This window comes from Artemia franciscana, chromosome 1 (genome assembly GCF_032884065.1).
Source record: "Artemia franciscana chromosome 1, ASM3288406v1, whole genome shotgun sequence".
Lineage (NCBI taxonomy): Eukaryota > Metazoa > Arthropoda > Branchiopoda > Anostraca > Artemiidae > Artemia > Artemia franciscana.
In genome coordinates, this window is record NC_088863.1 from 30,244,203 (window position 1) to 30,260,088 (window position 15,886).

At 34.4% G+C, this 15,886-nt stretch overlaps 1 protein-coding gene across 3 annotated transcripts in view; it reads left to right on the top strand.

The window, feature by feature from the left end:
* The window catches only part of LOC136028381 (rab11 family-interacting protein 4B-like), a 109,355-nt gene that overhangs the window by 81,023 nt on the left and 12,446 nt on the right, over window positions 1-15,886 (top strand). For all 3 annotated transcript variants that reach the window (XM_065706208.1, XM_065706191.1, XM_065706200.1), the window contains exons 6-8: window positions 2,473-2,572; window positions 4,256-4,362; window positions 9,685-9,825. In XM_065706208.1, the coding sequence (XP_065562280.1) occupies window positions 2,473-2,572; window positions 4,256-4,362; window positions 9,685-9,825 (348 nt within the window). The remainder of the gene's footprint in view (window positions 1-2,472; window positions 2,573-4,255; window positions 4,363-9,684; window positions 9,826-15,886) is intronic.

Sequence of the window (15,886 nt, forward strand, 5' to 3'; positions counted from 1 at the left end):
GCTTACACCCTCAAATTGCAATCAAGTAAAAAAAAAGGAATAATAATAGCTTAATCATATTTTTTTTTTTTTTTTTTTTTTTTTTTTTTTTTTTTTTTTTTTTTTTTTTTTTTTGGTTCAAAGTGAGAAACAACGAAAACCAGAATGCAGAATAGTTGGACGTATTAACAGTTTAACGAAAAAAGAAATCAACAGGCTAAACTATGATTTTCAGGGAGAGTGCGTGGGTTTTGGATCATGTGGATGGTGAATTTTTTATGTGCTTCTATTTTCAAGAGTTAATATGGAAATGACACCAAAAAGTGAATTTTTTTTATTATAATTTACTTCACCAAGAAAGAATCATAAAAAGTAGTAGATATAAGGATTAGATTTCAAATGAGCCCTTGAGCAGCTCTCTGGTTTCGCTGACTCTTTGGCTGACATAAACAGAAAACCACATAAAAATGACTGCAAACACTGTAAAAGATAAAGAAAATCAATTAACCAATTTTAGGAAGGAAAAATGCAAAAGAGGGTTGGTCATATTTGGAGATAGAACTCAGTTATCATGCATGAAGCATATTATTATTATTATCTTTTGGAAAACCCGTCATACAAAAAAAAAAGACGGAGCAATAAACGAAAGAAAATAAAAAATAAAAACAAGAAGAAATACACACTGAGCGCGAAGACAAACACTTAAAAAAAAAAACACAACAAAAACATCTTAACTACTGAGCCAATACCGATGGCCAGGGATGGTTCAACTTCGGCAAACAGGAATTATAAGCACGAAAATAAACCATAAATTAGTAACAAAATTTAAAAATTACTGCACGATATAAGGTCATGACACAGACATACAAAAACACAAAGTTTTGAACAAGACGGAGCAAAAGAGATAGAGAAAATAATGAAAACAAACAAACAACAACACTAAAAAAGAGGCATAGACTGCTGAAATAGTACAGAATATCATTCCTGGGCAGTCATAGTCACTCCTTTATTGTGTTTAGCTATTACTTTAGCCACTGCAATATTCGGGTCAGCAATTTTAAACTGACGGACAATTTTTAGTTGCTTTGCCAGGATGGAAGGTGGAGTAAATATTTTGCAAAACGGAAAAAGATTGAGCGTATTTTCGTTTGGTCAGTAATAGTTAACAGTTTCCAAAAGTATTAAATATACAGAATGTGAAGGAGTTATTTCATTGAAAAGGCTAGCTAGCAAATGCCGGTTGAATCTGAACTTGCAGGAAATTATTGACGCATAAGATTCAGAAATGCAGCGGGTTAGATGTTCAATAAGGGTGTTTAATACCGGGTGTGGCGTGTGGATGAACTTATAGGGAGACCAAGATAGACAAGGTGATCGACAGGTTGAACCAAAGAATTGCCAAGTTTGACTGAATTTATTGAATCGCTCTTGTAGTTAAAAAGGACTATTTCCAACTTAGTAGAATTGAAATGTAGACCAAGCTTAGGGTATTCTGCTTCGAGAATAGAAAAAAAACATCGCTGACTCGTTGCATGGTGCGACTAAGATTCAGAACATCGTCAGCATAGCAAATTAATGACAGATTTCTTGACGATAAAATTAATGAGGAGGGGCATATATCCTGAGCGTCAATGACGTAGTTATTAAATTGACCAGGTGAAGAAACTGCTCCTTGGCGTGCACCCTTTGAAACCGGAATGAGCTTTGTTCGAGCAACTGGAGGCATATTCTTATCAGGCGGTAACTTTAGTCGAATTTACAGTCGAGAATACATGTCTCGAAATGTGAGAATAACTGCAGGGCTTAGCCCTCGCTTGGCAGCTTTCAGAAGCTTTGTGGGGTGTATTAATGAGTCAAAGGCACGTTTGACGTCATGACTAGCAAGAGTAAGACATTCCCACGCAGATTCTGCATCAATTAGAGCGTTTGCCACGACTGTAAGTGTATCAGCCCATTCTGTTCCTAGCTTGAATCCGAACTGATGTGGTGAGGCATAACATGTCTTTTCAAGATCGTCTCTGAAGAGAAGTTCAAAAAGTTTACAGAGATATGTCGTAATAGTAATTGGTCGAAAAGGGGAACATTGATATATGTAGAATATAGATAGATACATTCTTCAATGAATATGCTGTTTACCTTATAGTTAACAACACAGGCAGCTGTTTCTTATGATACACTTACGACTTGGTATTCGAAATTTGTGCTACGCTTTGGCAAGTACCTACAAAACTCTAAAAGCTGTATAGGAAGGTAATTTAAGATTTGCAGTTTTGTTTGTTCTTTTTTTTCCCTTCTATTTAGTACTCCTAATTTGTGTCTGGTAATAGAAACAAAGCGAAAACAAACGTCTTCGTGCATTTTTTCGCATTTTGTTTTATTCCCTGACAGAGTTTGCGAGTACTTTTGGATGAGCTTCGTAGCCTATGTAACTTGTTTTCTTTTTTTCCTATTGATACTTTTATTAATATTATTTAAAGATTGTTTTTATTTCAGAAGTAGCGATCCCTCATCTGGAAGAGGGTCTGACTTGGAAGGCGACGAAGCACTCGGTTCGGAAGGAGAAATTGACGAAGATTATGAATTCGATAGGAAGGTAACTACTTGCAGTGGCCTATCTTTCCCCTTACGTTTGTACTTGCCGTGGTTTTGTTTCTTTCTATAGTGTGCACCACTTCTGCTAAGACACCCCCTGTTAGGGAATAAGGACATAACTAATCGTGCTCTATGTGCGATTGCTTGTTAGTCTCGATCAGAGATGGACAATATAGATACAGTTTTGAACCCTTTTATTGGACATCCAGCCGCAGTCTTTTTTTCCAAGTTATTATTCCCAGATTCAAACGTAGCTTGTAATTGGGAAAGTTTGGATGTGTCTAATTTGCTCAGTTATGATTTCAATGTTTCTGAACTGAAGGGTCAATCTGAAAACTTATTCGTAAACCAGCTGAGGGGCTCCTAAAAGCCGGTTCCAAAGGTTCTATTTTCGGTACATTTTTGCTGTGATGTATGTACTGCATAGAAAGTATGGGAGCTGGCAGTAAATCAGAGGGAAAAGATTGTAGTCCATCTAGAGTAGAACTGCATGACATATTTTTTTGCACTGTATAAATGAAGCCAAAATATTCAGCTATGTACTGTAAGTAAGTAAGTAAGTAAGACGGCACTAGACCCTTAAGGTCCAAACCGGCGGTGCTGATCTCCGTTTCATGGCCCTTCAGCCAGGAAGTGCAATGGGGGGTTGGGGGCCAACCATCCTGTGCTTTCACATACCCTTCCTGCTTACCTTCCCCAGATTTCTGTAGGTACCCATTTAGAGCTGGGTCGACTCTGGCTGAGCTTACAGAGTCACGCCACTGACCCCCGTCCCAAACTAAATAACTGGTCACAACTGGGATTGCACCCGGTGCCCCTTGGACAAAGGATTCCCACGCAAGCGCGCCAACCACTCAGCCAGGACGGCTATGTAACGCGTAATGTCCAAAGCCTTAAGAAAATAAGACTATCATTAATTCTCGAAAGGACCATGGGACATGGCAGAAATCGATAATTTTGTTCCGTGTTAGATGGCACGTTGCTGGAACCTAGTGGTTACTTTACCAACCTCATGAAGAGTGCCAGAGTAGTTCCTGGCGATTATCGATTTTGGGGAGGGCCATTTTTTTTTTTTTTTTTTTTTTTTTTTTTTTTTTTTTTTTGTACCATTGTTTTCAATGAGTGGAGAAACTGCTTGGGCAAGAAAATCCGAAAATGATCTTTTGCTATAGATTAGAGAAAGGAGGTAAAGTGGCAGGAAGATTAACTCTTGAGCTATTTGATTTTTGAAAAAGAATTACCGTAAGCAAACAACCCCTATTTTGTTCTTCTACTCTTCTTACTGGAATTTTAGCTTGGTTACTAAAATTTTGTCTCCAAGGAACCCTGGGTTTTCTCCTACAATTTAGGTCGCTATTTCATTGGTTTCATTTTTAATATCATCGTTTTATAGTAAGTTGAATTTTATCTTTATTCTATTTTTCTGTTTCGCTGAGGATGGCTGCTAGATGTCTAGACGAAATATTCAATTAGTTGTATATTGCATGTTACTGTCTTTACAATATCCTCTTAGCTTTATCTTATTCATTTTTTGTATGATAGAAAGGTAGATAAAGCTGATCGAGCCATCGGTACTACTAAGGTTGAAGAGCATGAGAGCAAAAAAAGTAAATGTGCCTTTTGAGCTTTGGAGGGTAGTATTGTGTATTCTTGAAGTAATAACTGGCTTTTTTTTGTGTTTTAGCTTCGAATGCTTCAGTCGCAAGTCTTGGCTTTAGCTGATAGGCAGATGAACTCGGAAGCCGATCGTTTAGCTTATTCAAAGCAAGAAAACTCCAATCTCACTCTAAGGTACACATTTATTTAGTGAAAAAAAAAATTCGCTTTAAAAAAATTTGTCGGTATACGTTATCTTTCTTAGTATAGTTTCATATTTAATAAAGTTTCTACGGATGGAAGCATATTTAAATGTCAAATTTGTATCTGTTTCATTTAAATAATGAAATAGTTGTTGTATTTCCTTAATGTGGAATATAGAAATCTACAATGACTAATCTGGTTTATCTGACTAATTTTGAGAACTTTGAATGTCACCCCTAAGGTTTATCGCGCTACACGGAAAAACTGATTAATTTATTATTGGTTTCAGATCGGACGCTTAATAGAATAATTGGGGATTTTCGTAGAATTAAAGTCAGTGATGAAGTTGAGTAAATTTCCCCAGTTTTCACAACAATTTTCCAATAATTGAAGATTGTCTCATACGCAAATATACATTTTAGTTGTATTTTCGTCAAATTTCTATTTGAAAATAAGCTAGTGCTCTAGTGTCTTTTCTTCTTTGAGAATGAGCTCGACAAAGTTTAAATTATCTGTATCTTCTGCATTTGTGGACCTTTGTCGTTTTAAATACGGTGACAACTTCACGATTTTTGTTAGGTTTTAAGACTGGTAAGCTATTTAAACCTACAAGTTTCTTTGTAATGTAACGCTTTATAGATAGTTCGTAAATTCCATTTTTTTTTGAATTGCCAACAAAAATTGAATGATATTTGACTTTATTTACTGAAAACTAATCAGAAGTTGATTAGTGGCTTTTAGTTGATTAGTTGATTAGTGGCAACTTCTGTGGCTTTAACTTTGGCCACAGTGTGAACTAACCTGTGAACTAAATGAACTAACCTTCTTTTTATACAATCTTAATAAGAAGGGAATTATTACCAAGTTTGCTTCTCACTCAATTGGACTATCTGTCTTGGCTTTTTCTACAATTAGCCATGACTTGATGCCCACAACTATTCCGTTTTAATTCAAAAATCAACCATTTTGAATCAAATGGAATAGTCGTGGGCATCAAGTCATGGCTAATTGTAGAAAAAGCCAAGACAGATAGTCCAATTGAGTGAGAAGCAAACTTGGCATTAATTCCCCCCTTATTAGGATTGTATAAAAAGGAGGCTAGTTCATTTGTTAATAGATATGTATCATCTATTATGTGGCCCCGTTCCATTTTTGCTCGACCCTGCTGCATCTCAACCCCCGATTATCTCAACCCTTGCCGATGCAACTCAACTTCCATTTGAATCAGCCCTAATCACCTAAACAATATAACTGGATTCTTGTTACAGGTGTTGAAAGTTAAACTCGTTTGTCTTTACTCATTATTTTATGAGTGTTTCTTATTTTATGCTACTTAAGTGACTTGTAGGTATAAATTCTGAGCCGATCGAACACCGACTTTTTTGGACGTATTTTTTATTTTTTATTTATTTTTTTTTTTTTTTTGCTCCCAAAGAAAATCAGTGCCCCTTTAAATCAGAGTTGTATGTATATTTTGTTGTCCAGTGTGAATTGATTAAACCATTAAATCTAAAGCATTGTTGGGGTAAGTCGAATAAGGTTGATTTTCACCAGTTTGATTTGAGTAGAGTTTAGCTGCATGGCAGTAAGTTGAAATGGGGTGAACTGTATGGGTTTGAGCTGAATGGGGCTCGGATCGAGTTGAATGGGAGCTGAGATTGAACGGAGGTTTAATTTTATGGGGCTGTGTCCCATGATCACCGTGCTGTTCATCTCACTTGATATTCCGCCCCCTCACCGGTGTTAATAAATTTACCTCCAGCTCCTTTGTCTCCGCTTTTTCTCATCTCTCTCTCTCTCTCTCTCTCTCTCTCTCTCTCTCTCTCTCTCTCTCTCTCTCTCTCTCTCTCTCTCTCTCTCTCTCTCTTTCCTGTATATTTTCTCTCCTCTTCCCATTTTGCTTGCTTTTATTTGTTTTGTTTTGTTTTTGTTTTATTAATTTGGTTGGATGAATAGTCTCTGCATTTCCGGCTGCAATTGCTGCTAGAGAGAAATATTGTGTTCTAAAATCTTCTAAGTTTGCAAGTATTAAAATGAATGACAAAGAGAAATTCAGACTGCGAAGCCAATACAAAGGAAGGAAAAATGCAAAATTCAGGCATATATCATTAGGGATAAAGAAATAATTTTTTTTTTCATATATAGACATCAGAAAGGCTAACACAACTAAAATAAAAAAAAAAACCTAGGTTTTTAAATCAACCAGCAATCTCTATTAGAGTAAGTCTATCACACTCCTTAGAGAAAAGTAGGACTGTACATATACATACATACAAATATATATATATATATATATATATATATATATATATATATATATATATATATATATATATATATATGTATTCTCCTGATGAGCCCTTGTGTTGGGTTGTTGCCTCTGAATTATTTGTCTTTATTATTTTTTCTATTGTTTGGTAAATGACGACTTATACTTATTGACGACATGACTGCCTGTCCATGGATTATTCTTTATGGTTGATTGTGTATGGCTATGCTGTTTGACCTATGTGACTGTTTGGATGAGTAGGGTTAAGGCCTCATTCAAGTGCTGTTCTATATTAATCACTAATTTAGGAAAACAGTCTTCCTTTTCTCCTTCTGTCTTTTTTTTTTTTTTTTTTTTTTTTTGTATATGTTTGTGCTGTTGCATTGGTGATTTCTCTTTTCATGATATATATATATATATATATATATATATATATATATATATAATTATCTAAATTATTTAATTGATCTAAAAAGGCTTATTTTTTTAAACTATCCAACCTTCAATTTCGAATTTCAAGAAAAGCTTTAAGAATAAATAATGGATTCGAGGCTAAACCATACTAACCACCGAAACTTTTTTTTTCTTAACCGAGTGCTAGATAGAATCTGATTGTTCTAGTTTATGAGTAAACATATTATTCATTATTTGACACAGCTATGTGATACATCATTTTTTGCACTTCAACACTGACACAGTTGTGCTTTTTAAGTGGTTTTACAACTCAATTAAATCCCACTATTGATGAACTGTTTGATTTTTCGTGCTGCAGCACTACCTTTTCATTATAATTAACGAAAAAATAAAATCAAGCTTGGCAATCGCGAAAGTAAAAGCTAATCTAGCAAAGCTAAACAAAACAAAAAATATGGAAAGATTTGTCTTGTAACCCATTTAGGTTGTAATAGCTTTGATTTTATTAACAAATAAAGACTCTTTAGGACACGAATACGCTTGACCCCTTGAGTAGCTTGCCTTTTTAGGAGTTTTTCAGAAATTCTACCAAAACTCCAATTTGTTTGAAATAGCTTTAATTCAGTTTGGGAAAACTAAAGTTTTATCAACATTACATATTTGGCAAGCATACCTAAGCCCAAGATGTATCGATTTTTTAGTTGCAATAATATGTCTGACATTTATAACAATAACCGGTCTTTGCTATGGAAAGAACTTTAGGTCTTCCAGGGTGGGGTCATACGATTTATATTTTTTTTGGGGGGGGAGTGGAACTTTTTACACTGATTTTTTTGGGGGAGGGTAATTTTCAATATCTCGTTTGGGTTTTATAATACATTCACGGTCTTACAGGTCGTGGGGGTACATACACGCTCATATAATTCTGTCTGTAGAAGAGGAGGGATATCAAAATTGCAAAGTGTTGCCGAAATAGGGCAACTGTGTGGTGATTATAAGAAATTACCCGAGGACAGTACATAAATTTTAGTCTACAGGGGGGGGGGTGCTCAAGGGCACTTTCACGGCTCACTTGCTGTGGTAAGTGGCTGGGATTGCTCACAAGACTGGCTCGAGGATCCCCCATGGAATATGTGGACCTTACAATTCTTAATATGTGGTATTTATCTTCCTCGTGGTATGCTAGAATCTGCCATTTTCCATGAAAAGAGGTTTTAGTGTCGCTGACATAAGCATTATTAGATTGGTTACCATTGTTAAAATGGCTTTACCATGTGATTCTCATATTGCCTTTGAATAACATTTCTCTCAGTTTGCGATGGAGTGTGACCAATTAGTGACATTGAACTGTCACAGCTTATTTTGTTTATTTATTTTGGGATCGTGATATTTTGTGATATTTTGTAGTTGCATTTTCCAGGTAATCAAAAATTTATCCTATTAACTATTAAGGAAAACTATCAAGGAAAGTTATTTGTTATTCGCTATTGACCTGTCAGCCTTAAATAAAACTTGCAAGATTTTACTTCCACTGTCAGAATTCTCATTTCTGTATTAATTCCTTCGTCGTCTGAAAAAAAAATGTAAAAGCATAGAAGAAGAAAATTGATATTTCGAATTTGGGTTCTTAAATATTCAAATTTCTTGTTTATTGCGGAGGATTGAATTATTAAACAGTTTCAAATTGAATTTTATTTGGATCTTTATTCGCTTTCTTGGAGTAATCAAAAGTAAAACAAAAGCTTCAAAGCAGGTTTATTAGTGTCTTTTAATTCTTTTTTTTAGTATTTTGGTATCCCTTTGACATTAGATTGGCTAGCCCCCACTCCATAATGAGACTAAAATTATAGAATATACTCTTATTGTCGTTACTACTAACTTTAAAAATGGTCAAACGAGCTAAGTTTTGATAATTAAATTTTGGCAATTGGTCGTGCATCGTCGATTCGAGAAAAATATTTAGCCAAAGACATATGGGAAATATTTTCTAAAGCAGTCATTCCCCCCTCCCTACATTTTATTAAATATTTTTAGAAATATACGTTTAATAAATGTATCCTCGTTGTCGTAATTACTAATTTAAAAAAATAAATAAACGAGATAAGCCATGATAATTAAATTTTGCTAATTGGTCATACTTCGTCGCAAAATTGAGAGAAATATTTATTGAAAGACAATATGGGAAATCTTATTTGCGTGATTTACCATGCATAACCATACATCGTTGCCGTTATATTTACAGTTTGACGATCCTACACTAAGTCACTTTGAAAATTGGTAGTGAAATAGAAACCTCAGATTGGTGGAGTGAAAAAAATGAATGATTTCGAAATTGTTTGAAATTATAACGGTTTTCATCAGTAAGCATAAAGGAAAACAATTATTTCAATTCAGTCTACACCCAACAGCTTTCCTGTCAGAATTAATAAAGCAGATCTAATGGTCTTATGTCCCAACCAGAAACAAAAAAAAGGAATTGACTATGTTGGTAATTTCTTTCAGGATGCATTGAGATACAGTAATGAGTAAGAACAATTTAAAAAAGGACTTGAAAGACTTTTCCTATTTCAAAATTAAAGTTATCAAAAGAATTGAGAAATGGAAAAGTCCTAGTTGTAACATTTTTTCAGGCTAAGGCTACTTGAAGAAAACCTTAGGGACTTAGAAATAAAGTCTGACCATCACCTTGTGGAAGAACAGAAGTGTCACCGAGAACTTTTAGTCAGGCTTGATAAAGATAGGCAGCTTGAACTGGAAAATTGCAACATAAGGTAATAACCTTTCTTTATTATTTGTATAAGTTTATTACTGATCATGTCCCCATTAAACATAGTTGCAGCTTCCTGAATCGTCTCTTTTCACAAACATCTTGTTCCTTATCCTGTCTAAGGCCTTCTTTAGTCCTTTAAATCTTCATTACTTCTGATGAGGCTAAACATGGTTTTTTTTTTTTTTCAAAAAAACAGCTTCTTGTACTGCCACGATGCACCAATTCATTTTGATTGTCAAAGCTAAGCATTACAAAACTTATTTTTTTTTACAGAACTTTCCTAGAAAATTGTTCTTTAGAATTTTCCTAGAAAAAAAAAATCTGTATATAGAGAATTGATAATAAGTTTTTTTTTTCTTCATTTTAACACACGGCCATAAGAATACGAAGAATAAAAATACGGAGGATGTTAAAAATACGAAGGATAAAATCTAAATATTTTACCAAGAAAAATATTTTTTCTAAAATTGGGTGCAGGAATGTTGAAAGTAATGGTTTTATAACTTGATAAAATCTGATGCTAACTAATAATTGTCGGCCATACATAATTTTTAAGTTTTTCTTGGTCATAGATAGGTATAAAAAATGTATAATATAGTGTATAAAATGTATAAAATATATAATATAATGTATAAAATGTATAAAAATAGGTATAAAAATTAAATTTTGGTTATAGCGTAATAAAAAATTCATTGTGTAACAAACGAGAAAACCAATACATATAAGTTAACTTAGCTTTTGCAGAAATGTGAAATGAACCGTTTGCAAAAACAGCGATGAAAGAAAATAATGGTGAATAAAACGGCAAATAATTCATATTTTCTAATTAAGTGATAACATATGATTCCTTTCTATTAGTATTGTTCTAAACCTGCTTCTCAAATAAGCATTGCTTTTAAACGACTTGATATTTATTTTTTTTTTTTTTTGTTTTTTTTTTTAGTTTGTGTTGCCAGTCTGAACCTTGTTTTGTCAGTATTTTACGGTTCGCCTCCCCTTATCGCTTATATACATCTAGATGTGTTTACATTAGAAAAAAAATGCCAAAAAATCGAAGGTTTTTTATCTTATTTAAAAAAGAGCATATTCATTAGTTATTTAGTTAATGAAAATTGTGCTCTTTTTCACCGTAACGCATGAACTGCCCAATTAAGATTTTCATTTGGAAAATGACAGTTTAAAATGACTTAATACCATTTTGTTTCAATTTCTAAAATAAAAACCACAAAGTAATTTCACCGAATATCCTTATGTGAAATCCTTTATGCCAATGACTGGATCAGGTCTTTTCAACTAAACCAAACTTTTGATAGAGAAATAAGTTGCTTTTAATCTATTTGTATCCATAACTATGACAGACATGATGAGATTTGTTATATAAATGTCGTAAGGGTACTTTTGTCTTATAGCCACCACACTCAAGATCCTGTATTGCGAACATGAGACAATAACAGGTTTTTACGGTCTTTGTACCAGACAATATTAGCTTCGGCTCTGTGGGAGACTATATTGTAACTATATTTTAATTGAATATTTGGTTGCTATTTTGGTTAGGTTAGGTTTTTAATATAATGCGGTCTGCCCCCCCCCCCCCATAATTCTTTGTTGTGGTTTTCATAACTTTATTGATAAAGTGTTGTATTTTCGTCATTTTTTTGTTTTATTTCATTAGCATTAACCAAACTTCATTTCGCTACAGACCTTGAGTGTGGTGGCTATCAAACAGTTCGTGGTAACGAACTGTAGTAAGGAGCGACCCGGCTCAATAGTAACCAAAACTCTAAAAAATCGAATTTTGATACCAATAGCTACATTAAAAGAATCGCATTTTAATGCTGATTTTAAATATATAAGTTTCATCAAGTTTAATCTTACCCATAAAAAGTTACGAGCCTGAGAAAATTTGCGTTATTTTAGAAAACAGGGGAAACACCCCCTAAAAGTCATAGAATCTTAACGAAAATCACACCATCAGATTCAGCGTATCAGAGAACCCTACTGTAGAAGTTTCAAGCTCCTTTCTACAAAAATGTGGAATTCTGTATTTTCTGCCAGAAGGCAGATCACGGATGCGTGTTTATTTGTTTGATTGTTTGTTTTTTGTTGTTGTTTTTTTTCAGGGATGATCGTACCGACCCAGTTGTCCTAGAATGTTGCGAGAGGGCTCATTCTAACGGAAATGAAAAGTTCTAGTGCCCTTTTTAAGTGACCAAAAAAATTAGAGGGCACCTAGGCCCCCTCCCACACTAATTTTCCCAAAGTCAACGGATCAAAATTCTTAGATAGCCATTTTATTCAGCGTAGTCGACAAACCTTATAACTATGTCTTTGTGGACGACTTACTCCCCCACAGTCCCCATGGGAGGGGCTACAAGTTACAAACTTTGACCAGTGCTTACACATAGTAATGGTTATTGGGAAGTGTACAGGCGTTTTCTGGAGGATTTTTGGCTGGGGGAGGGGTTGAGAAGAGGGGGGTATACTGGGGAAACTTTCCATCGAGGAATTTGTCATGGGGGAAGAAAATTTCCTTGAAGGGAGCGCAGGAATTACTAGCATTATTAAAAAAAAAATGAAAAAATAAATATGAAAAAGTTTTTTCAGCTGGAAGTAAGGAGCAGCATTAAAACTTAAAACGAACAGAAATCATTACCCATATGAGGGGCTCACCTCCTCCTAATACCTCGCTCTTTACGCTAAAGTATTTTTAGTAATTTCAGCTATTTATTCTACGGCTTTTGTGATTCAGGGGTCATTCTTAATGAATTGGGACAAAATTTAAGCTTTAGCGTAAAGAGCGAGGTACTGACGAGGGGGCGAACACCCTCATATATGTAATAAAAACATGAGAATACAGAAGTTCTTTACGTAAGCTAATTTATACGTTACGTATATCTTTTACTAATAAAAAGATTCGAAACAAATTAAAAGTTCTAGTTGCCTTTTCAATTAACCAAAAAATCGGAGGGCAACTAGGCTTCCTCCCCCGCTCTTTTTTTCTCAAAATCATTCGATCAAAATTATGAGAAAGCCATTTAGCCAACAAAAAATAAATATGCAAATTTCGTTTTAATTATTCCTCTGCGGAGAGCCAAAATCAAAACATGCATTGATTCATAAACGTTCAGAAATTAAATAATAAAAAAACAAGTTTTTTTTAACTGAAAGTAAGAGCGACATAAAACTTAAAACGAACAGAAATTACTTTGTATATGAAAGGGGCTGCTTCCTCATCAACGCCCCGTTCTTAAAAAGAAAGAAGAAAGAAGTTTTAAAAAGAAGAGATAAGTGAAAGAGTCAAACTTTAGCGTAAAGAGCGGGGCTTTGATTAGGAAGCAGCCCCTTTCATATACGAAGTAATTTCTGTTCGTTATAGGTTTTAATGTCGCTCCTTACTTTCAGTTAAAAAAACTTGTTTTTTTATTTAATAAGACACAAGTACCGTCGTAAGGTAACAAAAAGAAAATTTTAAGATTGTGTTTTAGCTGTACAGGCTTTTACGTTTGATTAAATATAGACGGAAAAAGCAGTAAGTGCATAAAGTTGGAAATTTTTAAAAATATGTATTAGTTGGCTTTTTATTTGAATTGACCCCTCTCCTCTTCCTCCTCCCTGTCCCTTTAAATCGTCTTTGCTTACGAGTAATTTTATCATGTTTACATTAAACATGCTGTACTGAGAATTATACTTGTTTTTCGTTTGATTCTACGAAAAAAAAAGAGAAATCCTAGATATATTGGTTAGTTCTTGCTTTCCCTGTGTTTATGCTAGACATTGAGTAACATGTTTGAAACCCGCTAAAGTAATTAATTTTAGTAGAATCTTCTAATTCATCATGTTGGTAAATCTCTATGATTTGCTGTGTGTTGTAGGACTTAGCTCAAGTTTTGAAGTATGACCTTGTATTATTGCCAAGAAGCATCCAAATATGAAATAAAGCTGGAATTCAATAATAGTAACTATTTTATGACATAGATAACAATTAAAATTAATGCTACAGATATTTGGAATTCTTTTTCGATTCCTTTTTTGTACTTTTTTATTCCTAGTGCTAACGTTTCACACGTTAGGGATTCTCGTTGTCAGTTTTACTTTTCCATTTAATTATTTTAATGTAACCTTTTCTGTTTTTAATTCGGAAATTTTTCAAATTTTCAATTACTGTGACGGAAGTGACGAAAAACCCAAAAGCCACAAAAAAGCTTTCTTCTATAAGCCAAGTAGAGTTTTCTTGCTACGGCTACACTAGTCGTTACTAATGCGTTCGAGCATACCATGATTACCTATCCTTAGCGTTTCACGAGACGTAAATAACGTCAAAGACTAGTAAGATTAATATTTGAAATGGTCTGGATCAGTTGTCGGATAAGTTATACCTACTAACTTTGTGAAAGTGATGTCATATATAAACAAACATTCAATCTACAAAAAGGACTGTAATTGTAAAATGTGGCACACCTTCAGGGGTTTGTAAATAGGTTGTGTTTAGAGTGGATTACACGTGATTGATGTTGTTATTCGCCTAGTTGGCTGTAGTTTTTCAGTTGACAAGTTGCTGGATAAGTATTTGTTGTTATTTTTACGGATTACAATCGAGGAAGTTAATAATAAGTGGATAGGCCAGATAAGGGGTGGTCGAGCGCACTCTTCATTAACAGCAGCTGAGCCTTTTATTTAGCAAGCATAATTACGGAGACCACATCAAATACATTAGTGATTTGATTGGGTCTCGCAGTAATATGTAAGCCAAACGCGTGAAAATCGCAGAACCCCTTTGGACCATTGTACTGCTTGACTCTAACTGAGAAGAAGGGCATAAAATGAAGAAAGGTGTTGTTACAACGAATTGGTAAATCATAAGAGTAAACTGAAATTTTACTTGTAAACTGAAGTCTTATTGGCTGAAATAGACTTGGTTGTTTTTTTCTTTTTTTTTGTGCGTCTAACTTATATCAAATGTTTGCATTAGCCAGGGATACTAGGCTCACATTTGTCCGCAAGATGATTCTCAGTCTTGTTTCAAACTAATGGGCTGTTTTTGATTTCCACCGCGTTAAAAATTATGCTTGTAAGGTCACGATTGTAGTTGTATTCATAAAAAATATAATAAATTAAAATTATAACTGCTACTCGCAGATTTAAAATTATTTTTGAGTTTAGGGTTCTAATTCAATACCATTTGAGTGATTATGCACGTGCCAATCTGCTTTGCTATGCTTGAAAGAATGTTGCGTTAAAAATTGCCTTTTACGAATGAAGTGATCTAATGTTATGAATTATTATAGGTAATAACATGATGAAACGGTTGATATATGCCTCTTAAATATTTCAGTGATACATTGCTGTGAGAGTGGTGCTGTATTACATGCGTTGAGAAATTTCCTTTCTAATAGCGTATCTTCTAAATATGGGTAATTAACAATTTGCTTACAAAGTGGGAGGGTTAGGACCAATTTGTATGTTTGGAAGGATATCGTGTCTCAGAGCTGTTATTTTAAATCCTGACCGGATCTGTTGACATTAGGGGGGGGAAAAGGAAACCTAAAATCTTGGAAAACACTTAGAGTGGAGGGATCGGGATGAAACTTGGTGGGAAAAATAAGCACAAGTCCTAGATACATGATTGACATAACTAGAACGGATCCGCTCTCTTTGGGGTAGTTGGGGGGGGGTTAATTCTGAAAAATTAGAAAAAATGAGGTATTTTGAACTTACGAACGGGTGATCGTGTCTCAGAGCTGTTATTTTAAATCCTGACCGGATCTGTTGACATGGGGAGGGGTTGGGAGGGGAAAACCTAAAATCTTGGAAAACACTTAGAGTGGAGGCATCGGGATGAAACAAGTCCTAGATACATGATTGACATAACCGGAACGGATCCGCTCTCTTTGGGGTAGTTGGGGGGGGGTAATTCTGAAAAATTAGAAAAAATGAGGTATTTTTAACTTACGAACGGGTGATCAGATCTCAATGAAATTTGATATTAAGAAGGATATCGTGTCTCAGAGCTCTTATTTTAAATTCCGACCGGATCTGGTGACATCAGGGGGAGTTGGGATTGG